This window comes from Aethalodelphis obliquidens, unplaced genomic scaffold (assembly GCF_003676395.1).
Source record: "Aethalodelphis obliquidens isolate GAN/ISIS:26980383/991018 unplaced genomic scaffold, ASM367639v1 scaffold9, whole genome shotgun sequence".
Classification (NCBI taxonomy): Eukaryota; Metazoa; Chordata; class Mammalia; order Artiodactyla; family Delphinidae; genus Aethalodelphis; species Aethalodelphis obliquidens.
Genome location: NW_020837953.1, coordinates 31,335,606 through 31,359,238, shown reverse-complemented (window position 1 = coordinate 31,359,238; position 23,633 = coordinate 31,335,606). Strand labels below are relative to the sequence as shown.

Sequence of the window (23,633 nt, the reverse complement as noted above, 5' to 3'; positions counted from 1 at the left end):
GAGATGTTTTGATCTGCAGTTACCTGTCTTCTATATCCATCTCTCAACTCGCCCTAAACTCACAAGGGGATGAGCTTCAGGACTTTGGGGTGTCCTAGGGCACCTTGGGTGCCCTGTGCTTAGTAGGCATTAGGGCGCTCTCTTGCCTCCCCCGCCTCCCAGCGGCCAAAGCAACCCCACTCACCTCCCACCGACCACCATCCCTCCCACAGGAAGGGATTCTCATGGCTCAAGGATTCATATTGTCACTTTTCTTATTTACAAAATCAGTAAACACACACATGATTCAGAGAGGGGATGAGCCCTCAGCAACACTCTCCTTCACCCTGGGCTTGGACCTCAGTCCTGGACTACAGAATCCACCCAGCAGGAAAGGGATCCGGCAAAGTCTTTCCCTCTCTTTGTAACTTACAGACATGAGAGAATTGAGTAGGAGGTGAATTCTGGGGGCCAGGACCAGGGTGGGATGACAGGGTAGGAAAGCAGGGACAGGAGATAAGTGAGGGAAAGGATATACAGTTTTATAAATAACTAGACAAGATCTGAGCATTTCTTTTGTGTGGGGAGTGCAGACAGGAAGACTAGAGGCATGCAGGGGCAGAAGTGGGAAGGGGAGAAATAGAGCTTGGGGCCAGAGTTGGTGAGGGGTTATCTCTGAGCCTTGATTTGCCTCATCTTTAAAATGAATGGGTTGCCCTAGATGATGCCAAAAGCAACCTGCTTGCTCTGACATGCTAGGACTCTATAGGGTTCTAGGCCTGCGGGGCTTTGGGACCAGAGCCCTGGCAATTGGAAGGGCTGGTGAGCACCCCCAGAGAGGTGGTTGATGCCCAAACAGGCTATGTCTCATCCCCAGGCTGGTACTGGGGTTCTGTGGAGGTGAAGTAGTCCTCCAGGAAGGACTGCAGGTACTCGAAGGTAGGCCTCTCATCCGGGTCCAGACGCCAGGTCTGTTCCATGACCTCGTACAGGGATGCTGGGCAGCCTGTGGGGCACGGCATGTGGTAGCCATGCTCCACCTGTTCCAGCACTTCCCGTTTATTCATGCCTGGAGGGTGGGGCTCCGTCAGTCAGGGGGCTTAGCCCCTCCTGAAGAGGCAACCAGGAAGAAGCCCTTCCCATGACCACCCTTCCACCTCCCCACCTCCCAGCAAACCTGGGTAGGGGACTCGGCCCTTGGTGATGAGTTCAGTGAGCAGGATCCCAAAGGACCACACATCTGACTTGATGGTGAATCTGCCAAAGAGGGCAGCCTCTGGGGCTGTCCACTTGATGGGGAACTTGGTCCCTGGGGAGATTGGGGGAGAAGGGAAAGTTAGTGCAGAAATCCCTGGGGACAGCTGGATTAAGAGAATGGCATCTTTAGGACTGGAGACCCTAAGCACAGAGGTCTCTGGGCATAACAGAAAAGACCTGGTATCTAGCCAGCACTTGTTACTGTGTCTAGTATAGTCCCGGGCACTTTATAAACATTGTAATAATTCCCATCATAATAATAGCTAACACTTGTATAGCCTTTACCATGTGCCAGGCACCATTTTAAGCGATTTACATGCATTAATTCAATTAACTTTCATGAAAACCCTGTGAGTTTTATTACTATTTTTTTTACTATTACTATTATTATCCCCATTGTGCAGAAGAGGAAAAGGTGGCACTGAGTAGTTAATAACTTGCCCAAATCACACAGCTTGTAAGTGTCTAGGATTCATACCCAGGCATTCTGGCTACAGCATTTCCCCTATTACACTCTATGGTCTTTCACTTGAGATTTATAGCAGTGCCTTGCACATAGTAGGTGCTTGATAAATATCTGTTGACTTACTGTTGTCTGAATATTTTCATTGAGAATTTTATCGTGAGAAAAGACAGCTCCCAGAGAGGTTAGGTGACTTGCCCAAGTCCACATGGTTGGTAAGTGGAGGAGCTGGGTTTGAACCCAGAGTTGCCTCTTACACTACATCAGAGTGGGAATGTCCCGGATGGTCTGCGGGAATGTGGGGCCCCATGGCAGCCCCTTGGTGCACTGGGGAGCTCTTGGAAGGTGGGGTGAGGCAGGGCACCTTGATGGGGGTTGTATTCATCATCCTCAATGAGACGGGCCAGCCCAAAGTCAGCAATCTTGCACAGCAGCCGCTCCCCCACAAGGATGTTGGCTGCCCTCAGGTCTCGGTGGATGTAGTTCATGCGCTCCATGTAGGCCATGCCCTCAGCTACCTGGGGGCGAAGGTATAGAGAGATGGGAACACCATGGTTTGCGTGGGGGATCATTTGAAAAACGCACTTTCCAGACTGGGGCTCAAAGAGAGGGGCAGTGCCCTGCCTCAGGTCGCACAGATGATCCAGGGGGCTGGGGCTGCACTTCCAGGGGTAGGCTAGGCGTTTGAGGACACAGGGATTTGTGGAAAATAATAGGAGGGGCTCTGAGAGTTAAAGGCTGTTGTCCCAGTTTACCTGGGCTGCCATGTCCACCAGTTGGGGCAGCCTCAAATCCCAGCCCTCCCGGTCCTTGAGGAACTCCAGCAAGCTACCTGGGGAGGAGAACTCAAAAAATCAGCATCAAGACACTACTCCCAGCTCCAGGCTTGCCTTCTCTCTCTTGGCCCCGCCCCTCTCCATGACTCCTCTCACATAGTTTGACCCCATCCCTTGCTCCCAGGCCTCTCACCCTAGATCCGCCCCCGCTCAGGATTCTGCCAGGTGCCTCAACCCTTCACAGATCTCGCCCAGGCCCTACTCTCACAGACACCCTGATTCTGCCCACGTCTCATTTCTTCTCTTCCTCCATCTTCCCTAGACAAACCCCACTAAGACTCTGCCCCAGATCCTTTCCCATCACAGATCCCGCCTTCACTCGCCCAAGCTCCACCCACCAGCTGACCACCCACGAGGCTCCGCCCCCAGGCCGGGCCCGCCCCGTCTAACTTGGCCCCGCCCCCACTCCCAGCGCTCCTGTGTTTTCACTCATTCCGGCCCCTCACTCGGACCCTGCCCATTGTTCCTCGCCCCATCCCAAGTCGCCACCCAAGTTCCTCCCCCAGAGACACGCACCTTAACTTCGCCCCAAATCCCGCCCTTCCAGACTCCGCCTCATGACCCCGCCCCTCACCGTGGCACAGGAATTCTGTCACGATGTAGATGGGCTCCTCCGACACGACTGCGTACAGCTGCACCAGCTTGTCATGGCGCAGCAGCTTCATGATCTGCGCCTCCGCCAGGAAGGCCTTCGGGGACATGGTGCCCGGCTTCAGCGTCTTCACCGCCACCTTCGTGCTGCCGTTCCACATGCCTGTCGGGCGGAAAGGCTTGTCAGGACCGGCTCGCCGCCGTCCCAAGCCCTCGCCCCTGCCTCGGGCCCCGGCCCCCGCTCCCAGGACCTCCGTACCCAGCCACACATCCCCGAAGCAGCCGGTACCCAGCCGCCGCTCGAGCGCGATGGAGCTGCGGCTGATCTCCCAGGCGTCCTTGGCCAGGCCCAGCGTCTGCGGCTTCATGGTGGTGCAGGCCGCCGTGAGCAGGTGGCACAGCCCATCGTTCACCTCTGGGCAGTGGGGGGGTTGGAGGTCAAAGGCAGACCAGAATGGCCCACACATTCCTCACGCCACCCCAGCCCCCAAGATCAGTTATAAGGAACTAGGACACAGCTGAGGTCACAGGCCAGGGCAGAAGGCAACCTGGTCCACTGAGTAGGTGAACATGTTGGTGCCCAGGGAAGGAGGTGGCACCAGAGGGAGAGATGATCCCTGAAAGGATTGGGGGCCTTCGCATAAAAGGTGGCCTCCAGCTGGGCCTGACAGGTAGAAATGGATTTGGGAATTGCAGACAAAGGTGTGGACATGAAGCCCTCACCCTTCCACGGACCTATCCTTGGCCTAACCAACCAAAGCAGAAACCAGGCATGGATGCTAACCTTCCCCTCAACCCCACAGCCCATCCTCCAAGTCAGGTCCACTCAGTCTCCTACCCAGCTCAGACATGAGAGGGCATCGTTTGGCCATGGACAGCTTCATGCCTCAGTTTCCTCTGGAAACCTACAGAGCAGGATCTTGGGCTGGGAGCCCGGATATTTGGGTTCTAGTTGTGGTCCAGCCACTACTGCTTTGGGAGCCCCTTCTCTGGGCCTCAGTCTCAGCGGATTGGTTCAGGAATCTGAAGCACACGCCAGCCTTGAGGGCTGCCCTCACCCAGGTAGTGCTGCACCAGCTCCTGTACCGAGTCGAACTGAGCCCTCGTGGTGATGTAGTAGCCACCTGTGTCCAGCTTGCGGATCTTGTAATGCTTCACGTGATCGCCTCTGGCCTGGTCCCAATCCCGGATGGACAGGGAGTAGGCGCCTGTGGGCAAGGGTCACCTCTGGGCCAGCTTTCCTCGTCATCCCCAGTCTGGGAGCCCAGAGAGGCCCACAGGGCTGGGGATCTGAGGTTGGATGGCCACATCCCCTGAACCCAGTCCCAGTTTACCTCTGCCCCTCCAACCCTGTCCCAGTCGTGGCCCTGTCCCAAGCCCCACACCACTGCTCCTAGCCTCCCCCTAATGGCTAGGCTTCCCTGTTGTATGGTCAGTGGCACAGCCCCACCTTTGGTGGTCTCGCTCTCTCGAATGAGAAAGGCCCCCCGGGGGTTCCCCGGGGAGAGCAGCTGCCTCTCTGAGTCCTTCCTCCCGATCTTTCCAAAGTACCACCTGTTGGGAGGGCAGGCAAGAGTCAGATACACCCAGTTCAACCCCCAACCCAGCCTCCTGGGAAAAGTCACCTCAGTAGCCAAGATTCAGCCTGATTGGGAGGATCACAGAGAAGGCGAATGCAGAATGCCTGGTACACAGAAGGTGCCCAATAAAGGTTAGACTTCTCTCCACTCTCTGGGTTTCTCTTGAATTTAAATTGCTAGAACCCCGGTCATCAGTGACCTCATCAGGGTCCATCTCACTACCGCTCCTTCCATAGGCTCATTTACAGATGAGGAACTTGAGGCACAGAGAGGGGAACTGACCTGCCCACAGGGCTGGCTGATGAGCTCTACCTGAAATCCTTTGCCACCCACCCTACTTCTTTTCCCACCATCGCAGGCAGTCGCTCAGATTCCTCTCCCTGCACACATCTCAAACCCTTTCCTCATTTGTCGTCCAGATCGACACCCCTTCCTGCTTCTCTTCCCCTCCTTTTTTTTCCCCCCTCGGCTGCACCTCGTGGCTTGTGGGATCTTAATTCCCTGACCAGAGATTGAACCCGGGCCACGACAGCGAAAGCGCCGAGCCCCAACCACTGGACTGACAGGGAACTCCCTCTTCCCCTCTTTGACGGCTGCTGCCCAGCTCTGACTGCTGCTTTTCCTCCACTCTCTTAAATCTGGCTGTTGTTCTAAGTCTCTACTTCAACCTCAGACCTCAAGCATCCCTGCTGTCTCTTGGATATTCTTTCTGGGACTGAACTGTAGCCTGAAACCAACTGTGAGAGTACACTGGGAGAGTCGAGGTGACCGTAGGTGTCATAGAAGACTCAGATGTCGTTTGATCACTAAATTGGCCTGTGACCATCTTGGGCTGAATTAAAAGGAGCATAGTTTTCAAATCAAGGGAGGTGGCAGTCTCAGTGAACTCTGGGACTGTCAATCCATACCTGGGTACTACGCACAGTTTGGGGAAGAGGGGAAGGCATTGGCGAATAGCGTGTCCAGGAGGGCAGGCAGGGTGGGAAAGGAGAAACTGTTGAAGAACTATGCAGACAGAACACATTCCCAAGTTTTATCAATGCTCTGCCCCCACTCACACCCATGACATTAGCTACATCCTTAATAATTGACGTAATCATAACACCACTTATTTTGTGTCAGGCTCTGCTGATACAATATATGTATTCATACATATGAATGAATATATGTATTCATTTAATTCTTATAACAACACTGTGAAGTAGGTACTATTATTAACCCCCATTAGACAGACGAGAAAATTGAAATGCCTAGTGGTTAAGCAACTTACCCACAGCCACTCGACTCTTAAGCTGTGCTGCCGGAACAGGAACCCAAGCTGTCTGCTCTAGGGCATGCGCTCTTGACCACGACACTGTTCTTAACCATGACACTGCATGGAGTGCCTCTCTGAACTTCACAACACTGCCGCCGAGATGTGGACCCCCAAACCTCTCATCTTCTGCCTCATCACCTCTCCTCTCCTCCACGCCTCCTACCACCCTCTCCAGATGAAGGCCTCATCCCATTTGAGCTCAGGACCCCGTTCACTCCCATCTGCTCAAGGACACCTCTCCCCCACCGACCAGCCCCCATCTGCAGCCTCTCCATCCCACCACCAGCCTCTACATATGCCCACATTTCTTCCTTCCCCAAAGGAAACCGTTCTAAGCTCTATCCTGCCATCAACATTCTGCTATATCTCTCACCTTCCTTCACTTGAAAAAGCACTTCACACTTGGGTCTCTACTTCCTCACCTCCCACTCCCTCCCAGGCTCTGCTGTCTGGCCTCCACCCCCACTTCACATGGAGAGATCTCTCACCAAGGTCACCCCCACTGCCAAATCCAGTGGCAGCCTCTGACACTCCCTCTCTTGTTTCCTGAAACCTCCCCTCCACCCTCTTGGCTGTTCTGACTTAGCCTGGCCTGGTTTTCCAACAGCTCTTTCCAAAGTTGGGTCCTAGGGCCAATCTCTTTCTCACTCTTCTCCCTCTTCCTTCACTCCCCTGTGCAGCTCTATTTATCATCTCCACTCTGAAGAGTCCTGCCACCCCAGCCCAGGTGTGCCCTCTGCAGGAGCCACAGCAAACAAACTAAGGAGCCTTAGTTCCAATGAGAATAAGATGCCCCTTCCTCTGGGCTAATTCAGGGGCATGGCTTGGCATGGGCTGGGCACCTCGCATACAAAGCACAACCTAATCTAATTGCTGGCCGTCTCTTCCATGTGGGTGTTCCTCTCCACAAATTCAACCTAACAAGCTCGCTCATGTATCTGTGCTTGCTCCTGTGTTCCCCACTTTAGCAAATGGCACCCACTCAGTTCCTCAGGAAGGTTTTGGGTCACCCTGGATTCCTCCCACTCCCCACAGCCCAATGGCAACTCAGTCACCAAGTCCTGGTGACTCCCATTCTGCCGTCTCTCCAATCTTTACTTTTCCCATATATGTATGTATATGTGAGGCTAGATAAAGAGTTTTTATGAACCTCAGTTTCCTCATCTGTAAAATGGGACAATAATAATATCCATAGTGTTACTGTGAGAATTAAATGAATCTAGATAGGTAAAGTATCTGTCATAGTATCTCAATTACATCAAGATACTCCATAAATGATACTTGCCTGATTCCTTAATAGAATTAATTCTAAGTAATGCCCCCTTCCATCTGTTTAGCACTTTACAATTTTTTTTTAAAGTTCATACACTGCTGTTATCTCCGAGAGGCTATATATATATAATGCTTAGCAAATGTAGCCAGACTATCTGGGTTCAAATACCAGCTCCACCTACTTACTAGCCATGTGAACTGGGCAGGATATTTAATTTCTCTGTGCCTCAGTTTCCTCATTTGTAAAATAGGATTCTATTAGTTTCTAACTTTGTTAATGCACAGGAAGCACTTTGAATAGTGTCCAGAACATAGTACATGCTAGATAATATTTACTTACTCTTAGTGTCATCATTATTATCTTTTTATCCTCACAAAGATCTTACAGAATTACAGGTAAGGAGACAGGCTCAGAGTAGAGCTGTGACTTGCCCAAGAGGTGGCCTTGAGTCTGGACTCCAGGGTCCTGTCTGTAAGGCTGGCCTCCCCCCAACCCCTACTTACTCTTCAGCCTGGATGGAGTCCACAGGGGCCACGTAGTTGCTGGGAATGTAGCCAGTTTGTCCAGAGCTGAGGGACCGAGCCTCCCACCAGTCACCCTCGCTGAAGGCACAGAACAGGCGGCGTCGTTGGCAACCCAGTCCCTGGGGCACCATGGGGCCAGGCAGGGTCACACCGAGGACCAGGTGGACACTGGCCCTGCCAACCCCTCACCTTGGGTACACACCCTCCCCAAGGCTTTCGTCTGTTCTGCCCCAGCCACTGCAGCTGCCCCGGGAGCTTCTCCCTGCTGAAGGAATATGTCTGGGGACATCTGGGCCTCCTGGCTTTCTTTTCTGACACTTCAGCCGGGCTGGGGTTTGGGCGGGCAGTGGACAGCTAACTAGGTCACTTCTCCATTAAAAACCCCTCCAATGGCTATATTTCCTTCTTGATAAAATCCAGACTCCTCAAGATGGCTTAAAGAGCCCTGCAGAATCTGCTCCCACCCACCTCTCCAGGATCTGCTCTCTCTGTTCTGCACTTCATACTTTATGGCCCTCCTATACTGAACCACTTGGTGGTTTCCAGAAGTCATCATTTAGTTTCGTTCTCTCTAGTTTCATTCTCTCTCGCTCTCTCTTCCTTTTTTCTCACCCCTTCTTTCAATGTCTATTCATTTTTCTAGTCTCAGCTTAGAAATCCCTTCCAGAAAGCCTGCCCTGATCACTACTACCCTGGAGACCATGGCTGGTGTTCTTTCCGTGCCCATAGTTCCTCAGGCTTCCCCTACATAGTAGCAACCACCCCGGCCTGTGATTGTCAAGTATCCCTCCCCAACTAGGCTAGAGCTTTCTGAGGACAAGGAGCAGGCAGGATTCCTCTCTGGGTCCTGCTCCCGGTCTAGGCCGTGTCCTGAGCTGGTGGCCTGATCACTTACATGTTGTTCAGGATGTGGAACTTCTCGCCCTTGGCGAAGGTGAGGTCATCCTCTGTTCGGGCCTCATAGTCATAAAGGGCGATGAACAGGGTCACCCCAGTCCCTGCAGAGTCAGGGCTACTCATCAGGGGGCACCACAGGGGCTGCACCCCCAGAGTCCTGTTCCACAGCCAGGCACTATGCCTCCCCACTGCTGCAGTGCACTGGATTGCAAAGGTCTTTGGAATGCAGTGGATTTCTGCTTTGGACATGGATTCAGGACACACACCTTCAAGCCCATCCCTCCCCCCTTGGGGGCTCCCTGGGGAGTCGCTTCTGCTCTCCCCCACCAAGCAGACTTCCCACCGGCATCTGTCATCAGAGTCCTTCTCTCAGACTGGGAACAGAACTATGTCTCCCCCTCAGACTGGGGATTCTGAAGGTAGGGCTGTACATACTCCCTCAGACTGCGCTAAAAGCAGGGCCGTGTCTCCCAAATCATAATGGAGGCTCCTAAGGCCAAGTCCAAGTCTCTCCGTCCCCTAGGTCCTGCCAGGGTCCAGTCAGTGCCTGACTCCAGCCCATTGGACTCACCTGAGATGCCCCTGATGGTGCCCCCATTGAGGAAGGCGGGGCTGGCGGGCTGAGGGGAGAAGTTGTTGTAGTTGGGGATATGGGCGAAGGAGGATGCAGGCCGGCCCTGAGTAGGGGCAGGGCCACAGCAGTCTGCAGCCCCGTAGCCCCTGAAGTCCTCTTCCAGGCCACCATCCTCCTTGGGCCCCGGCTCCAACTTCTTGCAGAACACACAGCCCATTCCACGTGCCCTGCTACAGAACGGGGGCATGCTTCACTTGGGGCCCCTGCCAGATATGCCACCCTAGGCACACATGCACGCACACTTGCACACACACACTCACGCAGGCATGCAGCTTCCTCTCTCAGGCCTGGAGTAGGGGGTGTCCTCCCTAGTGAGGGATAGAGGTGGGGCAGGGCCACCGTTGCGTCCACCCCCCCAGCTGCCTTAGTGTGTGTGGAGAGAGTATGTGTCTCCTCCACGGGGCTGGTTTTCTGCTTCACGATGTTGCTGTGTTCATTTACATATTTTTGCCTCCTAGTGCTTCAATGTGTTGGGTTTCCGTGACTCCGTCAGAGTGCTTGTGTGTGTATCTCTGAGTATTTGTGAGTTTGCTGGTGTGTGTGTGTGTGTGTGTGTGTGTGCAGCCTTTTGTGAATGTCTGCGTCTGTGTGTGTATGTGAGTGTGTGTATGAGTGTGTGTATGTTTATTGCATGTGATGACTGTGTGTTCATGTCTGTATGAGTATTACGTATGCATGTGTTTCTGTGTGAGCGTGCATGTGCGTGCCTGTGTGTGTGTGTGTGTGTGTGTGACTGTGCATGCAGGTGGGTGTGTGTGAGTGGGTGCCTCTGTATCTGTGTCACGTCTGTGTGCATAGCCCTGAGTGGGCGTATTTGTGCCTGTCTGCGTGTGTGTATCTGTGTGTGTAGGTCTGTGTGAGTAGGTGTGCATGTCTCTGTGGGTATGTGTGTGTCTCTGTGTGTGTGTGCATGTCTATGTATCAGTGTGTGTTTGTGTGTAAGTGTGTGTGAGGGCTGTGTGCCTGCACCTGGAGCTTCCCTGCAGAGGGGGATCAAGGCCATTTCCTGTCGTGGGTCCAGCCTCTGGCCTTTCAAGCTGCCTCATTCCGGCTCCCCCATCTGTTACCTAGCAACAGGGTCCTTGTAGGAGGAGGGGGCTGTGAGGAATTGTGGGGCCCAGAAAGGCCACCCCTACCCCATTTCCTGACCCTGAGAGACTTCAGTCCCCATTCCTCCCACTCACCCCTCAGGCCCCTACTCCTGGGTCAGTGGGGCTGCGGCATGGTCCTTGGGAGGGGCCAGAGACCTGAAGGTGAGACAGAGGACACGGAAGGTGAAGTCTCTGCCAGTGTTCCTGCAGCCAGATGCCGGCGCCTGTCCTCTCCGGGAAGCCAGGAGGCCCGGGCTCGGCCCTAGCGTGCCTTCTGCCTTCATTTTCCTTCCCACAGCCCCGGCTCACTTATACATCCACCCCCAGACAGGACACGCCACCACACCAGCCCTCTCGCACTCATATCCACCTGACACACCAACACATAGAGTAGCACCCATGGCAGCACACCGTCACACACCAGTATTCACAGCGCACACTTGCATGAGTGTGCTTACCAGCACTGCCACACACCAACACAACTGACTCTCACACGAGCCCAGGCTCTGATGCATGGTAGCACACACAGGCACACACACGCCACAGGCTGCCTCTCAGGCTAACAGACTCGTACACTCACACACTCGTACCTTTGGGTTAGACTCATGTCTCTAATAGGATTTCTGTCAAGCCCTGCTCAGCTCACTACAGGTCTCTGGTCACTGTCTCCTAAAAACCAGCCCAGCCTCCGGGCGCTGCCTCTGTTCCCACCCTGGGCTGGGTAAACCCTGGCAACCCCAGGACTATATCTGGTAGCTGAGTGCAGGTGGACACCTACCTCCAGAGCTTGTTCTTATCTCCACATCAGGGGAAGGCCCAGGTCAGAAGCCAGAGCCACCAGGGTCCCTTGGGGAACCCCTAAGTGAGCCAAGCCTTTGTGTCCTCTGAGCGACACGGCAGGCAGGTCATTGAGCAAGGGCTCTCCACGCCCCTCCAGAAACTCTGCCACTGCAACACTCAGAGAGGAACTGCTGGGGAGAGGGCTCAGTTTCCTCAGATATGAGATATGAAAGGGTTCACCAACCCAGTGAACCCTGATTTCTCCCAGAGGGGCCCAAGGATCCTTGGGACAGGTGCCCGGTCTTGCTTTTCTCAACTTGCAAGTCCAGTTCCCTTTATGGATAGCCTCCCCCCTCTTCTCTATGGGTCCTGCCCCTCCTACCCAGCACGACTCACCTCTTCCAGGAAGCCTTCCTGGATCCACTGGATCCAGCTGCTTAGCTGATGGCTCTGTCACATCAGTGCCCTGACTCCCACTCTAGACCCACCAGCCTGTCTCATGCTCCACTGTAACCATTCTCCCGTGTGTGTGTGTGGGGGGGTGACACCCATGTGGTGAGCTGTGAAGCAGGCTGTGGTTTGAGCCCCAAAATAGGCCCTGTTCACCAAGCCATTGCCGAGATCTTCACCTCAGGACCCCTCCCCTGGGGTGAAGCCACTGTCTGAAGGGCTACAGGGCTGGTTAGACTCAGGGAGAGAATAGACGTGGAGGTGGGGGGCATCTAGAGCTAAGGCAGGGGATTTCAGGCACTGAGGAAACAGATGGGGGTAAGATGAAAACAAAGGTTATAGGGTGAGAATGGAGGTCTTCTCACAGGAAGACACGTTGCACGTCTCAAACAACACAGAGCCCTACACGCAGGTCCACACGGCCCTCCCGACACCTTCTCAGACGCACACACGTCACCTCAGCTACACGCAGCGCCTCACACAGAGACTCTGAGCTCCTCTGTACAGATTCACAGATGCAGACATCTGTGAATACACACACACCTTCAGCCCTCACCCATCTACACACACACATGCACACACACAGCCTCTCCCAAAGAATAGCATATGGAGGATTTATAGCACTTCTTCTGTGCCAGCCACTGCATTCAATGCTTTATATATATATATTACCTCATTTTATTCTCACGACAACTCTACGAGGTAAGTATTATAATTATTGATAAGGCAACTGAGGCACAGAGAGGTTTAGAAACTTGCCCAAGGTCACACAGATGATGTATCCTGGCGTTTGGTTCCAGGATCTGAACCACTTCTCTCCATTGCCTGGTCACAGACACAGATGATTACAGCCATTCCTGCAAGCATGCACAGGTGCACAGAGCCGCCAGAGGGAAACCCAGAGATATATGTAGCTCCCCCAACCCTGAGTCACAGACCCACACAGAGCTCCCCTCTGTAAGAGATACAAACTTATACAACCTCTTGGGTCCCCACTTAGATACAATGCGGCCACTTCCAACAATACACAGGTACCTGTTACCACAATGTTTTCAAATCAGCCTAAGGGGAGCCCAGAATTCTGCATGCCTGGAGTGGAACGTGGGTTCAGAAACTGTCAGCTTCCGAGAAGGAGGCGGAAGGCTCTATGGGCTTAGGGAGAGCCCTGGCAAGGCGGCGGGGGCAGGGGTGAGGGTATCCTGGTATACTGACTTAAAAGAAAAGGGGGAAAAGGGCCCTGATTTGTAGCAGTTGCTGATTTCCATGGTGTAAATATTCCCACCATGGCTGATTTCAAGTTACTGAAGTGACTTCCTGAACGCTGGGCTGGAAAGAGATTCGCAGAATCAGCTCCCAAGAGCCAGTACCAGCTAGCTAGCTCCAGCATATCACTGCCAGAAAGAAACAAAGAGAAGAGACAAACAGACAGAAATGAGAGGTAGAGAGACAGAGAGGGACAGAGACGGAGAAAGAGAGAGGCAGAGACAGAGAACTAAAGAGCTAAAGCTAGGAAAGAGAGAAAGGGAGCAGGTAGGGTCCTCTCTGCTTGGCATCTGCATGAAAATAGCCCCCCAGGACTCTGTCCTCACCTAGCTCTGATCTCAACTACCAGCCACCAATTCCTAGGAGGGTAATTTGACTTCCTAAAAGTCTGGGGTGGGGGGGCAATTACTATTAGTTTTAAAATGCTAATTTATTAAACACCTACTCAGTGCCTGACATTGTGCCAAGCAATTCCCATGATTGATCTCATTTAGTGACCCTATGAGGTAGGTTTTATTTTTACCCCTATTTTACAGATAAAGAAGCTGAGTCACAAAGGTGTTAAATAACTTCCCTAAGATTAGCTACATAGCAAGTAAGGGGAAGCTAAAATGCAACCCCAATCAATTTGGCTCCAAAGCCCGTCATAAGCGATGTTGTATTTTGAAGTCCTTGTGAAAGCAATAACGTATGTACCTTAATGAGCACCTACAGTGTGCCAGGCCCTGTGCTACATGCCCTGAATTCTCATTACAGCCCCGCGAGGGGAAGTGACCTGCCCAGGGTCTCTCAGGCAATCACTGATTTTCATAGCTCTTAGAATCTGAATCCAGGTCTCTCTTTTCTCAGCGCTGATCTAGGCTGCCTGCTAACACCAGAAAGGCACTAGCTCAGAGAACGGCTACAAGTGTTCTGGTCGCTGCAGGGAGTTGAGTCTGTTAATAAACATGCCTCTTGAACATCTGGTTGACAGGAGTTGGTTTCCAAAGTCTGATCTGGATCAAGATCAGGTTGTGGATGTCAGAGCTGAGGTCCAGTCCTGGACCATGTTGTTCCCACCTTCAGCATCTCCCTCTGTGTGGTCCTACCCAGCTCTGGGGCCTTGGGTGAATAATGTGAGCCCTCTGAGCCTCAGTTTTTGCATCTGTACCTTCTGTGCAGTTATTGGGAAGGCTCTTGCCCAGTGTGGCTGAGTGAGGCTGAGAAGCATATGCTAGAATGACCCCAGGGACCATTTATCAGTCTACCTCCCTCTTGCGTGTAGGGGGGAAGTCACTTGCTGGAGGTCAAACAGCCAGACAGGGGATTCAAAGCCAGGATTATTAATTTGGGTCCAGAGTTCTGTTCCCGGCTATGCTCTCCAAAGCCTGAGCAGGAGGTCATGCTGTCCCTGCCTGGTGAATGTCATATTTCCTACCCAGCTCCTGGCCAACTGATCACACCACCCCTGACATATGGCAGCTGGCCACCCAGCAGGGAACCTGCCTCCCTCCCACCCCTACTCCTGGACATAGGAGCCCCAGGCTCACCCATCTTTCTTGAGGTCCATACTTGCCAACGCCACATCAGGGCTTTGATGGAGACACAGGACGTCCTGTGGGATCTGAAGACAGATTTCGCCTCAAATTCTACCCTGCCTGACAACTAGCTTGAGACATTGGGCAAGTCAGTTCACTTCTCTCTGAGCTGCAGTTCCTTCACCTAGAAAATAGGAATCTAAATCTCTACCTCATGGGGTTGCTTCTGCGCATCAACTGCAGTCAAGCCCCTGAAAGCACAGGGCACTCAGTAGTTGCTCAGTGAACTTTCACTTCTGTTCCCTTCCCTTGGGGAAGCCCCCTCTGAGGCTGAGGGAGGAGGAGCTGCAAGGCTGAGAAGAAAGAGAAGTGCTCTGGGTGCGGCGGGAGGGCTGAGCTGACCCAGCTGCCTGGGGGATTTCACCATAAGGGAACTGGGACTGAACAGCAGCAGGAAACCACCATCCAGCAAGAGTTCCGGCTCCTCCTCAGGGCTCTGGGCTGGCCAGGAGCAGGCCCAAGTCTCAGCCCTGCTGCACACCGTCCCTCGCCAAGGCCTGACACCCCTGATGAATGCTTCCACCCCTCACTGGGACCCTCCACCCCTCACTGGCTCTAGTGCCCTTACTGAGCCCTCATCTCCCTCACTGAGGCCCTCGCCTCTCATAGGACCTCCAACCATCTCGCACCATTCCTGCTTGAGGCCTTACCACCCCCAGCCCTGAACACCCAGGGGCTGAGGCCATACCAGAGTCTGACTCTGCCACCGGTAGGGCCAGGTGCCTGCAGGGGGGAGAGGGGCCACACTCACTTTCCCCTTCACATGGCCCTGAGGGCGTCAGCTGAATTTCCTCCATTTCTTGTGGGTAAAGGTGGTTTCTCATCTGTTGCTGAAAACCTACTCATTAGCCTCTAAAATAGGGGTCTTGAGGGAATGGAGATTCTTGGGGGATGGGAGCCATGGGTGGTCCAGGGGGAGCTGAGGGAACAGGAGCCTAGATTCCACTGTGTGGCCAGACTTCCCCGGGGTCCCATGGTAGCCCAGCCTGGTCTGCTCTGTGCAGGAAGGGCCCTGGCTCCTCCTTCCCCAGTTCTGGGGTCTCCCTACCCATCCTCCCAAAAGTCTGGCCACTTCCTTTGCCACGTCAGCCCCAGGTGGCTGCAGAGAACACCCAAACACCCACACATATGTTCACATGCCCATGCTCATTCACTCAAAGCCCAAAGCACATCCACAGACACTCTCCACCCTCACTCACCACTTCACACCCACTGGGGAGCAGGTGCCAGCCATGAAGCCCAGGAACCCCATACCTTCTTCCATCACACCCCTCCTCACCCGCTCCCCCCTCCAGAGGGCTACGTGGGATTTGGTAGGGTTCGGGGGGAACGCCGGCCTCATCTCTGGCTACTTCCTTCACCACATCAGGGACGGGATGCCCTGGACTCTGGGTCCCTGCTGCTAGCCAGTCAGTCCTTCACTCCCAAACCTCCATCTTCCCATCTTAGAAGTGGGAACACAGCCCTGCTCTCCCACCACCACACACAGATGGAAGGATGCCAAAGGACTCAGGGATCACTGGTTTCAATAAAATGAAGTTTCCATAAAACTCATATTGAACTTTGTATTATTTGGAATTGAGAACGGCAAAACTTGCTGACAAACCAGTGCTTACACCATGAACATAAACACAAAAAATAGCAAAAAAAGGGGGGGCAGAGGTGTGGGGGACATATCTCAAACCTGCTGACTTTCCCAGTATGGGGCCTCAACAGACCCACAAACATTTATTTCACTAGAAGTCAGCTGTGTGCTGGTTCCTGGAGGCCCTGTCAGGCTTCTTGGTCCCGCTCCATGCTTTTGGGAAAGTGAAGGGGTGATAAGTCTTAACCCCTCCAGCACACTGGGCAAAAACTGCTTTTTGCACCTGGTTCTCATGACTGGGGATAAGGTGGGGAATGGGAGCTGGGTAGGGGCAGAGATAATGTCCTACATAATTCAAATGAGGAAAATGAGGCCCAGAGAAGCCCCATAACTTGCCTAAAGTAACACAGCAATCAAGGTCCCAGTCTGGCTAAGTCCCTGAGAATGCAGATTCCCCACCTCAGGATCCCTGAACACTGAGCATCATTGCCTTACTGCTCTGTCCCGCAGGCCGCCCTCGACTGAGGACCCAAAATGGGGGGGGAGGGGAGGGGACCAAAGGGGGCACCGCGGGCGTTGAGTCCTGCTGCAGCCAAGCGCTGGGCTCGGTCTCTCCGCCCTCTTGTTGCCATGGAGACAGCCCCTCCCTGCAATCGCGGTCAAAGGCAGGATTTCCGTCGGGGCGGCCAGCAATTCCCGGATCCCGAGAGGAACGTGGACCGAGACCGCCACCGCGGGCCAGGAGGGGGCACCCAGAGAGGCCCATCCCTGCCGAGGGCGGGGACTTCCCCAGGAAACGGGAACCCACGCCTCCAGCAAGTTGAAGGAGTCCCCTAGCCAACCGGGACCCGCCCACCTGTGCTGGGCGGGAGAGTCTAGGGGGCTGCAGCGTGGCAGCCTCCCCTCCCTTCCCAGCTACAGACTTCGCCCCCAACTTCTGCCGATTCCGGATAGGGGGACTTTCTGGACCACCGGAATTGCGCCCCACGTTCTGCGTCCTCCAGAAATGGTTCTCCTTGACCCCTTTCTGGCAAACTCCCTCACCTGATTCTCCCAGGCCCCCCAAATAGTAGTTCCTCTCTTCCAGACCCCTCAGCTTCTCCCCAAATTCTCGCTTTCAAGGTTCCCAGGCCCTTGTGGGGGTCCCCTCAGTTTCCCTCCCCCGACTCAGCCCCTTTCCCAAATTCTATCTCTACAGGTTCCCTCCGTTTTCCCCACCAGACCATTTTGGGGGGTCCTTTTAGTTTACTTTCCCCATATTCCCTCATCGCCCTCCCCAAATTTTACCGGTTTCACTCTCCAGGCCTCCTCAGTTTTCCTTTACAGGCTCTTTTCAGAGCGGGGTCGCTTTGGCCTTCAACTCCCTCAGCAATCTTCCCCAAGTTCACGTCCCCCCACTCCCCAGCAACCCGGACCCTGGGGCCTAGGGCGCGCTGGGGGCGGGGCACCGCCTGCCCCTCCAGCCCCACCTGACTGCACCTACCTGGTCCCAGGGGACACCGCTTCTGACCGACCCCGGGGCTAGCCAGCCGGGGCTCCCAGCAGCCACAAGTACCGACGGGGGTGGGGGCGAGAAAACTGGGGTGCTGCCCGCCTCTGACCGCCGCCCCCTCTGGGCAGAGAGGAGGAAGCAGCCTCGGACTTCTCTTATTGCAGCCGCAGCGGCGCGGTGGCGGTGGCGACGGGGAGAACTTGCAGTCACGCCCCAGCCCCAAGCCAGCTGCCCGCAGCGGGGAGGGGCCCTCAAATCCCAGGCCCTCCCGCCCCCATTTCCCACCTTCCCCCGGGTTACCGGGGCTCGGCTTTCCCAGGCCTCCCCCTGCACCCTGGCTCCTGTCCCCAGACCTGAATCCCCAGCACAACCTTCCCAAGACCCCCTCCAAAGGGGCAGGTTCCTCACACCCAGAAGCACCTGCTCTTTTAAAATCATGGCATTTGAGGTTAAGAGGGGCTTTTCTCTATCACTGCCCCACCCCCCTTCTGCAGCTGAGAAAACTGAAGACAAGATGCGGACAGACCTTAACCCAAATTCTCACAGCCAGTTGACCTCAGACTGCTGTCACCAGGGCCACTTCGGATCCAGTCACCACACCTTGCCATCCTTGGGGACTGAGCGCCGTGGAGGCAGGGATCTAGGACAGTGGGGAGCAGCAGAAGACCCTTCTCTTAGGAAACTGCTTTTCAGAGGATCAGTCACTGGGCTACACTGAGGAAGCAGGGAGATGTCAAGCCTCCCCCCACACCCAAGTTTTAGAAAAACTGAGTAGCATCTTCTATCACAGTTCCAGCCTTTCCAAGGTCAGGGAGGACCCTGACCTCCCCTCAACCTGGGGTTCAATCCCCCCCCCCACCACCACTATTACTTCTTCAGCCTTCAGCCAGGACCAGGAGAATCCCTCCTGTCTGGGGAGGAAGAGATGTGTGTGGGAGGGCTGTTTGGTGGAGAAGTATGTGTGTTGGGATATAGTGGGGAGGCAGGGAGCGTGTGTAAGAACAGGTGTGTGTGTGTGTGTGTGTGTGTGTGTGTGATTGGAGGCAATGAACGTGATGACTGCAATTTTGGAATCAACAACTGGGACACATTATGCAGGCACATGTGCTTCTGTGTATGAGCAGGGATGCGTTTGAATGCCTGTGTGTGTCTGTGCACACGCATGGGCTCACGTGTGTCTCAATATGCTTGCGGGGTGGCAGAGAACAGTGGGGTGCAGGTAAGGATGGCTTTCTCTTAGGATAATGGGAGGAAGGTTGGGGGGAGGAAGACACAGGGGAGGAGGTGGAGGTGCAGGGACTTGGGAAGGGTGGCGTCACCCTGGCTGGACATCATCACCTTCGCCATCAAGCACTCCCTGGCTGGCTATTGTCCCACCTGTTCAGTTAACAAACAAACATTTATCATTGCCTGTCAGGTGTCAGGCTTCGGGAGCACAGACATGAAAGAGACTGGTCCCATCCCTGGGGATCCCCCAATCTATCAGGCTCTGTCATCCTTCAAGGGCTGGCTTCTTATCCCCAGCTGAGCACTCAGCATCATTTTCCTGGGGTGTGTGGTGTGGGATATGTTTTCCTCAAGGCCAAGGACTAGACCTGGCTCTTGGCAATGCCCCTGGAGCCCAGGCAGGGCCTGGCACAGAGAGGCAGGTTCTCTGGATACAGGAGTGCATGGATCAATCAAGGAGCAAAGGAATTAATAGGTAAACAAATGAAAGCCCAATGAAAAAATAAACGACTGAATGTAAGAATTAAAGAATGAATGAAAATATTCAAGAATCAATGAATAAGCAAATGAACAGAACAGAACTGCTTCTGCTTTTTTTTTTTTTTTTTTTTTGCGGTACGCGGGCCTCTCACTGCTGTGGCCTCTCCCGTTGCGGAGCACAGGCTCTGGACGCTCAGACTCAGCGGCCACGGCTCACGGGTCCAGCCGCTCCGGGAAGATGAGTGGGGCATGAACCCGTGTCCCCTGCATCGGCAGGCGGACTCTCAACCACTGCGCCACCAGGGAAGCCCTGCTTCTGCTTTTAAGATACAAATCAGACCACATAAGTTCCTTGCTTAAAACTCTCTCATGGCTTACCTCCCATTTTGCTTGGAATAACAAAAATACAATTCAATAATAGGGAAGAATAATAAAATCCAAATGCCTTGCCATGACCTCCCAAGCCTTGCGTACCTGGCCCGTGCCCACCTCTTCAGGTCCATTTGGGCCATCCTCCTTTTCAGCCGCACTGAAATCCTTTTCAGTTCCTAGACTACATTGACTTTTTGCCTCAAGATCTTCTCACATGCAGTTCCCTCTTCCTAGGACACTCTTTCCTTGGCTTTTCACAGTACTGGCTCCTTTCTATCCTTAACCTGAAGTGCTGCCTCTTCAGAGAAGCCTTCCCTGACCACCTCATCTAAGGAGGTCCCTTTACTCTTGCCCTTGGCACCCAGTTTGTCTCCTTCATGGCAGTTGTCACAATCTAGAACTGAGTATTTCTCAGTTCATTGTTGATCGTCTCGGGGTCTCTCTTGACCAGATCGGGGCTCTGACCTCAAGATATACCTGGCTTCACCCAGGACAGAGATAGGCCGAGTCTATGACTCTCATTCATCCATTCAGAATAACCTGGTGGTTAGGAGCACAGACTCTGGGCTCAGACTGCCTGGTTTGCAGTCCAACTCTGCCTCTTCCTAGCTCTGTGACTTTGGACAAATTATTTTACCTTTCCATGCTTCGGTTTCTTCATCTGTAAAATGGGGAGTCTCTACCTTACAGAAGTCTTGAGAGAAATCGATGAGCTGTTAGACTAGTGCTTGGTACATAGTAAGTGCCGTATAAGTGTTCGCTATCATTCATTCATTCGTTCGATCATATTCAACCTTCCCTGTCACTAGTCTGTGGCAGGCTCAAATAGGAGTCAGGTCCAGTCCTTGCCCTCCATGTGGCACGTGCCCCCCATATGACACAGGAGACAATGGGCACAGGGCAAAGAGGCCACCGGGGGGGGCCTCCCCCACTATCCTTAGTGCTCACAGCTCCTGCGCTCGCTCATGTGTTCCTTTAAATCAGTTCTGAAAACTGATACCAAAACCAAAAATCAAGGCCCAGCCAGCTGCTGAGACCTCCCATCCATTTCTCATCCAGCCATCACTCTCCCGCTCTCACTTCTGTTTTCAACTATCTTGGATTCTGTGGTCAGTCGTTATGGTGCCCCTTTGCCAAGCCCCTGCCCTGCCTGCCGCCTCCGGTGTGCTTGCCTGGAAAGCCCCAGGCCTGCAGCAATCCAACCATTCACCTTCTCTGGGTGAGGAGGAGAAAGCCACCTGCCAGACAGCCAAGAGTTACAGCTCCCAGATTCAAAGGATGCGAACCAGGCCCAGCAACCCTCCGGTGCATTTCTTAGTAAGCTGGCCCTGTGTGTCTGCGCAGATGACCAGTTCACACCCTTTCTTCTGCCCTCCCTTTTCCCACCCTTTTTCCCCCTTCCCCAATTGCACTCTACATCCTCCCACCTTTTTAGGACTTCACGCCTTCTGTAACCTCCTCTCCTGCACCATGTCTTTCCCTCTCCAAAGAATTATCCTCTCAGCATACAAACAGGTTCTAGAATTTCCCATTAAAAAGAAAAAAACCCCAAAACCTTCCCTTAGAGAATCTAACATTTATCCTGTCTTTTTAGGAGGAGCTGCGGTTCATTCCTACTTGATGAAGGAAAGCTTTTCTTTGTAGAAGAATGCCAGCTAATACACTAGAGGGAATGTGAGAACTAGAAAAACTCCATGTTGCAGCCTCAAGTAGATGATAATCAATTTAGGCAAGAATTGTCAATGATGCGTTAGTCACTTGGGCTGCCATACCAAAAGCCATAGACTGCGTGGCTCAAACAACAAGCATTTACTTCTTACAGTTCTGGAAGTTAGCAGTCCCAGATCAAGGTCTGGCAGGGTGGGTTTCTTGTGGGAGCGCTCTTCCTGGCTTGCAGATGGCCGCCTTCTCAATGTGCCCTCACATGGCAGAGACAGAAGGAACTCTGGTGTATCTTCTTTCTTTCTTTTTCTTCCTTTCTTCCTTTCTTTCTTTCTTTCTTTCTCGATACGCGGGCCCCTCACTGTTGTGGCCTCTCCTGTTGTGGAGCACAGGCTCCGGATGCGCAGGCTCAGCGGCCATGGCTCACGGGCCCAGTCGCTCCGCGGCACGTGGGATCTTCACGGACTGGGGCACGAACCCGTGTCCCCTGCATTGGCAGGCAGACTCTCAACCACTGCGCCACCAGGGAAGCCCTCTTTCTTTCTTTTCTTATGGCTGTGTTGGGTCTTCGTTGCTATGTGAGGGCTTTCTCTAGTTGCAGGGAGCGGGAGCTACTCTTCGTTGTGGTGCGTGGGCTTCTCACTGCGGTGGCTTCTCTTTTTGGGGAGCATGGGCTGTAGGCACGCAGCCTTCAGTAGTTGCAGCACTTGGCCTCAGTAGTTGTGGCTTGTGGGCTCTAGAGAGCAGATTCAGTAGTTGTGGCGCACAGGCTTAGTTGCTCCAAAGCATGTGGGATCTTCCCGGACCAGGGATCGAACCCGTGTCCCCTGCATTGGCAGGCGGATTTTAACCACTGTGCCCCCAGGGAAGCCCTCTGGTGTATCTTCTTATAAGGACACCTGTCTGATTGGATTTGAGCACCACCCTTATGACCTTATTTAACCTTAACTACTTCCATAAGGGCCCTATCTCCAAATACAGTCACACTGGAGTTTGGGCTTCAACATATGAATTTGTGGCGGGGACACAATTCAGTGCGTAGCTGGTGCTAAAAACGCTAGTTGAAAGGTTCTAAAGAGCACAATGTTCACATAATGCTGAAGGAGCCCCGCACAGCTGACCTGGCATTTGCGAAGAGGGTCTCTCTTTTCAATGGAGAGGTCTAGTGGACATCCTGCAACTCACCCCGTAACTGGCATAAGCTGGCAGTACGTGCCTCCTCATGTGATGACTATTAGGTATACACCATCAGTATGAAGAATTCTTGCTACAGATGCTTAACCTAAATCCAGTCAGGGGTTAGCAAACCATGGGTCAAAGATGGCCCTCTGCCTGTTTCTGTGCAGCCCCTGAAGTAAAAATGGTTTTTACATTTTTATTTTATTTTATTTTTTGCAGTACGCAGGCCTCTCACTGTTGTGGCCTCTCCCGTTGCGGAGCACAGGCTCCGGACGCGCAGGCTCAGCGGCCATGGCTCACGGGCCCAGCCGCTTCGCGGCATGTGGGATCTTCCCGGACCGGGGCACGAACCCGTGTCCCCTGCGTCGGCAGGTGGACTCCCAACCACTGCGCCACCAGGGAAGCCCGGTTTTTACATTTTTAAATGGTTCTAAAAAATCAAAGAAAGAATAATATTGCGTGACATATGAAAATTACGTTAAATCCCAATTTCAATGTCCTTGAATAAAGTTGTAACTGAAACGCAGCCACGCTCCATTTGCATACTGTGTATGGCTACTCTCATGCTACGACGATGGTGCTGAGTACTTGCAACAGGGACTGTATGAGCTGCAGAGTCGAAAATATTTACTTTTGGTCCCTTCACAGAGAAAGTTTGCTATCCTGTGGTCTCCACCTAACTTCCAGTTACAAGCGACACCGGGTTTAGAGGAATACGGTAAACGACACTAGAGGGAACCTTCATGCTCACCTATAATGTGGAACATTCTGAAAGACAACTGACTAGGTCATTTAAAACAGTTGTTGTCTTTAAAAAAAAAAAAGGCAGGATGGGGTCACTGTTCTCTATTAAAGGAGACCAGAGAGACATCATTGCCAAATGTAATGTATAAAATTTGGCTAGATAGTTTTGGGGAAAAAAACAGCTATCAGGATGTGTATTAGTCAATGTGTTTTTCTGCCTCCTGCCTAGGCTTTCGGCTCCACTAGGGCAGGGCTTTGGTCACCAGGTCTGCCCAGCACATCGATAGTGCCTGGCACCTAGTAGGTGCTTGGTAGTCGTTGGTTGAAAACAGGAATGAAGAAAGGAATGAACTTTGCTTGGGGGAGAGGGATGACTCCCCAG

The 23,633-nt window shown here is 53.2% G+C and overlaps 1 protein-coding gene across 5 annotated transcripts; it reads right to left on the bottom strand.

Annotated features, from left to right (window-relative positions):
- Positions 1 to 229: 229 nt before the first annotated feature.
- Positions 230 to 17,708, bottom strand: FGR (FGR proto-oncogene, Src family tyrosine kinase). Of its 5 annotated transcripts, XM_027109512.1 has the most exons (14): positions 17,579 to 17,696; positions 14,463 to 14,536; positions 10,534 to 10,596; positions 9,287 to 9,519; positions 8,714 to 8,816; positions 7,798 to 7,896; positions 4,577 to 4,680; positions 4,185 to 4,334; positions 3,386 to 3,541; positions 3,110 to 3,289; positions 2,455 to 2,531; positions 2,064 to 2,217; positions 1,157 to 1,288; positions 230 to 1,048 (listed from the first exon to the last, which is right to left on the bottom strand). In XM_027109512.1, exons 4-14 carry the CDS (start codon positions 9,504 to 9,506, stop codon positions 840 to 842), a joined length of 1,584 nt encoding a protein of 527 aa, XP_026965313.1. In that variant the 5' UTR covers positions 9,507 to 9,519; positions 10,534 to 10,596; positions 14,463 to 14,536; positions 17,579 to 17,696; the 3' UTR covers positions 230 to 839. The 5 variants fall into 5 exon arrangements, with proteins under 5 accessions (XP_026965313.1, XP_026965312.1, XP_026965315.1 ...); XM_027109511.1 differs by lacking the exon at positions 14,463 to 14,536 and having other exon boundaries at positions 17,579 to 17,708; XM_027109514.1 differs by lacking the exon at positions 14,463 to 14,536 and having other exon boundaries at positions 9,287 to 9,516; positions 17,579 to 17,708.
- Positions 17,709 to 23,633: the final 5,925 nt, after the last annotated feature.

Bases quoted from the DNA above. Each gene is read 5' to 3' on its own strand.
- FGR (XM_027109511.1), bottom strand. From the start codon at position 9,506: ATGGGCTGTGTGTTCTGCAAGAAGTTGGAGCCGGGGCCCAAGGAGGAT. The intron at 4,335-4,576 runs GTGGGGCTGTGC...CCTTGCCCACAG, and splicing joins AGAGAGCGAGACCACCAAAG to GCGCCTACTCCCTGTCCATC. The intron at 1,049-1,156 runs GTTTGCTGGGAG...CCCACCCTCCAG, and splicing joins GGGCCGAGTCCCCTACCCAG to GCATGAATAAACGGGAAGTG.